Here is a 7313-nt window from a genome sequence, read left to right as displayed (position 1 = left end):
AGGTTCAACGAGTCTGGGCGATTGTCGCAATCGACTACTTCACAAAGTGGGTAGAAGCGGAACCTCTCGCCACAATCACCGAAGCCAACACAACAAACTTCTTATGGAGATCAATCATATGTCGCCATGGCATCCCTGCCTCGATCGTCACCGACAACGGCACCCAGTTCGACAATGCGAGACTCCGAAAGATATGCGAGCAGCTGAAGATCAGTAAGACTTTCTCCTCGCCGCGCAATCCGCAGGCAAATGGCCAAGTCGAGGCCGTGAACAAAACGATCAAGGAGACTCTGAAGAAGAAGCTCGAAGAGAAGAAAGGCGCATGGGCCGATGAGCTCCCTCTCGTCCTCTGGGCCTACCGAACGACAACTCGGGACCGCCACCGGAGAAACGCCATTCTCTCTCACTTACGGAGTGGAAGCTGTCATACCCGTTGAAATCGGGGCCCCGTCATTCCGAATGGAAACCTTTGACGAGGAGGGCAACAACGAGGCCCTTCGAATGGAGTTGGACGTAATTGAAGAAAAGAGGGCCGAAGCGTTCACCCGCATGGCCGCGCAGAAGAGGATCGTCGAGAAACACTACAACTCGAAGGTCAAAGTTCGTCGTTTCACCGAGGGAAGCCTCGTCCTGAGAAAAGTGTTCCAAAACACTCAAGTTTACGGGGCAGGAGCACTCGGACTAAATTGGGAAGGACCTTATCGTAACCGGAAGGTGATACATGACGGTACATATCACCTCGATGAGATGGACGGTACAGAGATCAGACACCCATGGAATGCTGAGCACCTCCGCCAATATTACCAGTAGGCCATAACATCAAGATATATGAAGACTGGAAAACACCACAGCCAGAGTTTACTTTTATTTCATCATTCCAAAAGTGGCCATCAGCCCAATTGTATTTTAAATTTCCAAAAGCGGCCAGGCGCCCAAGTAATGAATGAAGCGAGATTTGCATTTAGTTTGCAATGTTAGCTCCTAAATTTTCATACAATTTGAACAAATTGCATAAAAACAGGAGGGGTTAACGGAGTAAGACAAATTACCAGACGCAATGGCAAATATATATATATATATATATATATATATAATAAATAAATACATAAATAAATAAATAAAAGATGAATATATATATATAGTATATACACACATGCAAGAATAGCAATCATAACGACGAAGGGTTAGCGGTCTTGAGCCCCCAAACGCACCTCAAAGCGTCCATGGAATCCGAGAAAATGGGTTTCGCGGTGTCGAAACCCCGAACATATCTCAAAGAATTCTGTGCGGCCCGAGATGAGGGTACTCGTGCCATTTAGTCCCCGACCAACCTCAGAGCGTCCATGGAATCCGAGAAAATGGGTTTCGCGGTGTCAAAACCCCGAACATATCTTAAAGAATTTCGTGCGGCCCGAGATGAGGGTACTCACACCATCGAGTTCCCGACCGACCTTAAAGCTGTTATGGGATCCAAAGAGGAAAATGGAGAACTCACGGTGCCGAGACCCCGAATACAACCCAAAGAATCCCATGAAACTCAAGATGAGGGGACTCGCGCCGTCGAGACCCCGACCCACTTTAAAACCTCCTCAAGGCATGAGTAAAAGAAGAATGCGTGAAAGTCTCACATAAGCACAAGCATTTACATGCAAAGAAAAAATAATCAAGCGCTCCAAAAGAGATAGACAACGAAAAATAAGTCAAATATCTCATCAAATCCATCCAAAATCAAGATCAGTAAAAATACTAGGGGTCAAGCCAAAAAAAAAAAAGATCCCAACAATTATCTATCCATCCGCAAAGTGCAAGCAAGCAAAAAAGCAAAAATAGACACAACAAAAGTGTTAGGAAACATCTTCCTCGGCCTCGCTATTTTCCTCATTGGATTTGGAATCACCACAGTGAGTAGAGTCTACGCGCGAGCGCTCAATCTCCATTTGGCTCTCGAGGAGTCTCGATTTCAAATTCTCATTCTCCACTTCCGCGACCCTTGCTCGAGCTCTGTATATAATACAAATTCCGCGACCCGCACTCTCTCAAGAGTCCACCGCCTAAAAGGATGAAGTCAAAGTGCCAAGATAGCACAATACAACGACAAGGAAGAAGCAAAATAACAAACACGATAGAACATTCGAGATCACTTACGAAACGTACGAGACGCCGCCAAAATACTCAACGGGAACCCGCACCCACTCATTGTACCAGTCAGCCTCTTTACTCGAGATTCCACACAACAAGACCCACTTTGGGTTCCGAAAATAATACGAACCAAGAGACATTTTACTATGGCAGCAAAAAAAAAAAAAAGGTGGTCTTCACATCATGTGCTCTCTCCCACATGCACTCAACCTCACTAAAAAAAAGGGAATCTTTCTTCTCAAAAACGTCTTCCCCAGCGGAGCCACACAAGGCAAAATAAATAAATAAAATTTCTCCTACTCCAGCTCATAAGTAAGACAAGGAAAAACCAAAAAATATCTTATCCTCATGCTTATGATACACGCAGCCACAAAAAAAAAAAAAAAAAAAAAAAAAAAAAAAAAAAAAAAAAAAGAAAAAGAAGAAGAGAAGAGAGCTTAAAAGCTCAGAATCCTGGATGCCAAAGAAATAACAAAAAGGAGAAGAAGAAGAAAGGAGAAGAAGACGGAGTAACTTTGGCGCCCCCAACGACGACCACGGCTCTAGCGACTCCGGCGTCCCTGGACAACAACGGTCGTGACTCATCCGCCCACCTCGCCTCTCCGACGGTGATTTTACGATGGCATTAACGGAACTCTTGTCGGACCGCGAAGACCCTGCTCGAACCAATACGGCCTTGGCAGAGCTCTCACCCCACTGGCGAGTCGCCACGAAGTACATGGACAGCTCAAGCCACCATTGCGCGACCATCGATCCATGTCGAAGCGCGTGGCCGGCGAGCCACCGCGAGTGCGACACCGAAGATCCACTCCACCTGTCTTGACGAGGTCCGTTTGAGCATAACCGTGTGTCTCCCTCACGAACCTACATCCGGTCCCTCGTCAAATGACCGCCTCCGACCAAACCTGTAACGCCATATCCAAGCTTGCAAAAAAAAAAAAAAAGCCACGTTACCATACAAGAAAGAAGAGGCATATAAGAAATGAAGGAGTGAGTCAAGACTATTCTAAAAAAAAAAAGAGGAAGAAAAATCCAGCACGACACGTCACCCGCTGGATTGAGTGTTGTTAAGCGTGAATATGTACAACAATGAGCGATTCACCCAAACAATGCATCAATGACCACATCATCAGCTTAGCCCCTTTTGTTGACAAAGTCATGCTGTCACATCATCCGCCCATTATGAATAATTTCTTAATGCTCTTTCCAAATGGTGGAGATTGCACGTGAAAAACCAAAGCAAACAACTCACATATGCAGTAGCCTACGTCATCCGATATCAAGCAAATGTCCACTGGTCAAAGAGATGTCTTTCCGCTCAAAACCCACCGATCTCTCATTTTTTGTTGGGACCCACAACCAAATCCTAAAACCCACAATACCACTTGAAGTCTCTATAAATACTTTCACAGCCCCATCTTTTTAAGGGTAATTCTCTCTGACTAGAAAAAAACTATAGAAAAAATTATACTCAACAAAATTCATCTCTTGTATACATTTGAGATTAGAATCAAGATTATCTCCACTCATACAAACGTCACCAAGACTAATGTTGAGCGTCGGAGCACGCGCCGAGGGGAAACCCTCCGCGTCCCTCTAGTTCACGTTTTATTTATTTTCTTTTTAGGAATCAAAGACGAAGAACGCATTCCCGACGAAGAACCAGACGAAGCATCATTTCCCTCTTTGCGATTCTAAGATCCTCTGAAGCTCTTGGACGCTTTGGGCTTTGTCTTGAACTTCCTCGAGCCCTTTGGACTCTTGAAAAGTAATTTGGGCCGACCCGAGACTAGGCACGCGACCAACCCAAGTACGCCGCGTGTTCACGAACGTTAAGTCTAAAAAACGGCTTAACAAGGATCGCTTGAAACTCAAATATACAAGAGAACCCCCGAAGGATTCAAAATGCTTGTATCTAGTTCAAAGCCTAAAGAAAGATATTCCATCAAATTGGAAAGATCTTTGTATGGGCTAAAGCATCCCAAACGCAAGTGGTTCGATCGCTTAAGCGAATATTTAATACAAAAATATTATGTTAATAACTCTCTTTGTCCTTGCACATTAATTAAAAAGACAACATCCGAGTGTGTGATCATCGCTGTTTTATGTTGATGATTTGGAAATTATTGGGATTGATGAAGAGATCAAAGAAATAATCTCTCACCTAAAGAAATAATGTGAAATGAAAGACCTTGGGAAGACAAAATATTGTCTTGGCTTACAGATTGAGCATGTGCAAAATGGAATATTTGTGTATCAATCAATTTAAACAAAAAAATATGATAAAACGTTTTCGTGTGGATAAGTTGTATCCGTTAAGTACCCAATGGTCGTGAGATCCCTAGATACGGTGAAAGACTCATTTTCATCCGTGTGGGGAATTTGAATAGATTCTTGGTCATGAATTATCATATTTCAGTAGGATTGGAGCTCTTATGTACCTTGCTAATTGCACTTGACCTGATATACCTTTTGCAGTTAATATATTAGTAAGATGCAACCCAGCTCCTACGAAGAGAGAGTGGTAAGGGGTCAAACATGTGGTTCGTTACCTACAAGGAACGATTGATTTAGGATTATTTTATCCTAACAATACGAAACCAATTTTGGTTGGCTATGCAGATGCAAAATACTTATGAGATCCACATAAAGGGAGATCCCAAACTGGATATATTTTTACATGCGGAGCAACTGTGATTTCTTGGCGTTCTCAAAAGCAAACACTCGTCACAACATAATCAAATCATGCGAAGATTATAGCATTACATGAAAAAAAAAAAAAAAAAAAAAGTCGTGAATATACGTATGGCTTGCATCCATGACGCGACATATTAAATCCACCAGTGGTCTTCCAACACTCAATGTTCCCATCACACTTTAAGAAGATAATGCCGCATGCGTCACTCAAACGAAGGAAGGATTCATCAAGAGCGACAAAACGAAGGACATCCCTCCAAAGTTCTTTTCGTTCACTCAGGAGCTGGAAAAGAACAATGTTATCAGCATCAAGTATATTCATTCTTGTGAGAACTCATATGATCTTCTCACAGACGCGCTCCCCACTTCAACTTTCAGCAAACATGCTCATTACATCGGAATGCGTAAATTTCAAGATTTATAAAGAAATGAACCCATGTCAGCATGATGGGGAGCTTTTGCATGGTTGTACTCTTTTTTCCCTTACTATGACTTTTATCCCACTAGGTTTTTCATAATAAAGGTTTTAACGAGGCAGCATGAATACGTAAATGTCTTAATGAACATTTCAAAGGGAATGTGTTGTAAATAATTGTATGTATAATTGGTATGCTCATCAAAGTAAAAAAGGTGGGGTAAATAATTAATTATCCTTATCTATTTGTTGACTAATGTACTCAAATTTCAATATAAAAGAAAGTGGATGCCTTTTTTGAAAAATCATATTCCTGAAATCATCCCGGTTTCTAAACTTCCTCTACAATATACTCTCCATATTTCTCTCTCTCTCTCTCTCTCTCTCTCTCTCTCTCAATTTATTACCTTGAATTATTAGTGTTACAGTTGTTCTTGCTTTCAATCGTCCGTTTAGTTTTCATAACTGTCTGTTTATTATACTTTATTATTTATGCAACATTTAAAAGTAGCCTCTTCTATTTCATCTTTTTATGGACTATTTCATTTTCTTCTAATGCAAAAGTTTTTTTTTTATTATTATTTTAAGCTTCTCTTAAATTTATTCTTCACTTTTTCGCCTCAATTTTGATTTTTTTTTTACATTTTGCACTTCTAAGTGATTATTGGCATGGATGTTGTGGTACAAAAAAACTCCTTCCATCTAATATATAACGGGTTTAGGAAAAAACATGAAGATAACACCATCTAAAATCATTTTTTCAGAGTTTTTTTATAATTAATTTTGTCATCTATTCATCACCCTCATCCCCTCTTTTTTAATAGTTGTCTTGACAAAAATTTCCAAATATGTGATGGTATTAAAAAATCATACCCTTTCACTTCACAAAAGTAAAAAAGAAAAAAAAAATTGGCTAGAATTTTAATCTATAAACAAATAATTAAACACTTGAAGAGTTATACATGCTTTTTGAAAAAACTAGACCTAAATTTAAGAAGTTATAAAATACAATAATCAAACAAACTTGAAAATTAGACTGTTTAACATAATAAATACAGTAATCAAGTTCTTGTATGTTGATTCGTTGATTGATATATAAGATTGTTGACTTATCATTGCCTCTGTTGACATTATTTTGCATTTGCGTACCTCTTTTTCATTTTTTTTCCTTCAATTTTGCAATGCTTTAATGACTTACAGTCCAATCAACTTCAAATTTTCATATTTGTCCGTACACTTAACATCTGATTGCTTATTCGATACTGAGCACTTTTAATGTCAAACAACATCATGGACAATCTGCCAAAACACGGAGATTACCAAGCGATGATCATGGCGCTGAGAATGTACCGGATCCTTTGGGAGACATTGTAGTTTCCACTCTCTATGGCCTTCTGATTTCTATGGTGGTATGTGATTCATGTATCCACTCTCTATGGACCAGACTTGCTTCTTCTTAACTCATCAATGAGTCCCTTTAGCTTTCCATTTCTTTCTTAAGCAGAAATGGGAAAGACCTCTCAACTCGTGAACATTACTGACTTCCTTACCCAAAAATGTTCATAGATCAAGCTACAAAATTTACCTTAAGAGTTCCAGTAAATATATTTTTACACCTTGTGTTCCTATATTATCTCATCATAGCTCGTTTATTATTTTTTTATTTTTTTAATCATCTCACTGTAGCCGTGGCAGATTCAGCAAGCTCTTCGAGAATCTCCTTTGGCTCCATTTTATTGCAATCCTGAAAGAATTTTTATATCATTCGCGCATAGCTTTTTAAACTCTTCTATGTCACCCTGCCGTCGGGAAACACTTTGTTACACGGGTAAAAGTTCACGGGACGCTCTCAGTTACTCGGTTACTTTTTTGAACCAGTACATAATGAGCTCAAATGTATTCTTGATGGCAGATATGTAACTTTAAAACAGCACTCCATAATCATGTTCTAATCCTAACTTTCTTCTTTTCCCCTTGACAGAATGTTGGAAGCTATAATGAATTGTATAACTGAATACTAAAAAAACAAAAAAACCACATAACCACCTCTTGAAAGGAGATC

General features: G+C 39.9%; 1 protein-coding gene across 1 annotated transcript; it reads left to right on the top strand.

Annotated features, from left to right (window-relative positions):
* The first annotated feature begins 330 nt into the window (after positions 1-330).
* LOC149387687 (uncharacterized) lies at positions 331-810 on the top strand. The gene has a single exon (XM_089622218.1). The coding sequence runs from the start codon at positions 331-333 to the stop codon at positions 808-810; it is 480 nt and encodes a 159-aa protein (XP_089478344.1).
* Positions 811-7313: the final 6503 nt, after the last annotated feature.

The sequence above is a fragment of the Urtica dioica genome, chromosome 8 (genome assembly GCF_054948205.1).
Source record: "Urtica dioica subsp. dioica isolate 48M chromosome 8, U.dioica_male_clone48M_v1_H2, whole genome shotgun sequence".
NCBI classification, from domain to species: domain Eukaryota; kingdom Viridiplantae; phylum Streptophyta; class Magnoliopsida; order Rosales; family Urticaceae; genus Urtica; species Urtica dioica.
Note: the sequence above shows the minus strand (reverse complement) of the source record. Positions and strands in the feature narration are given on the sequence as shown.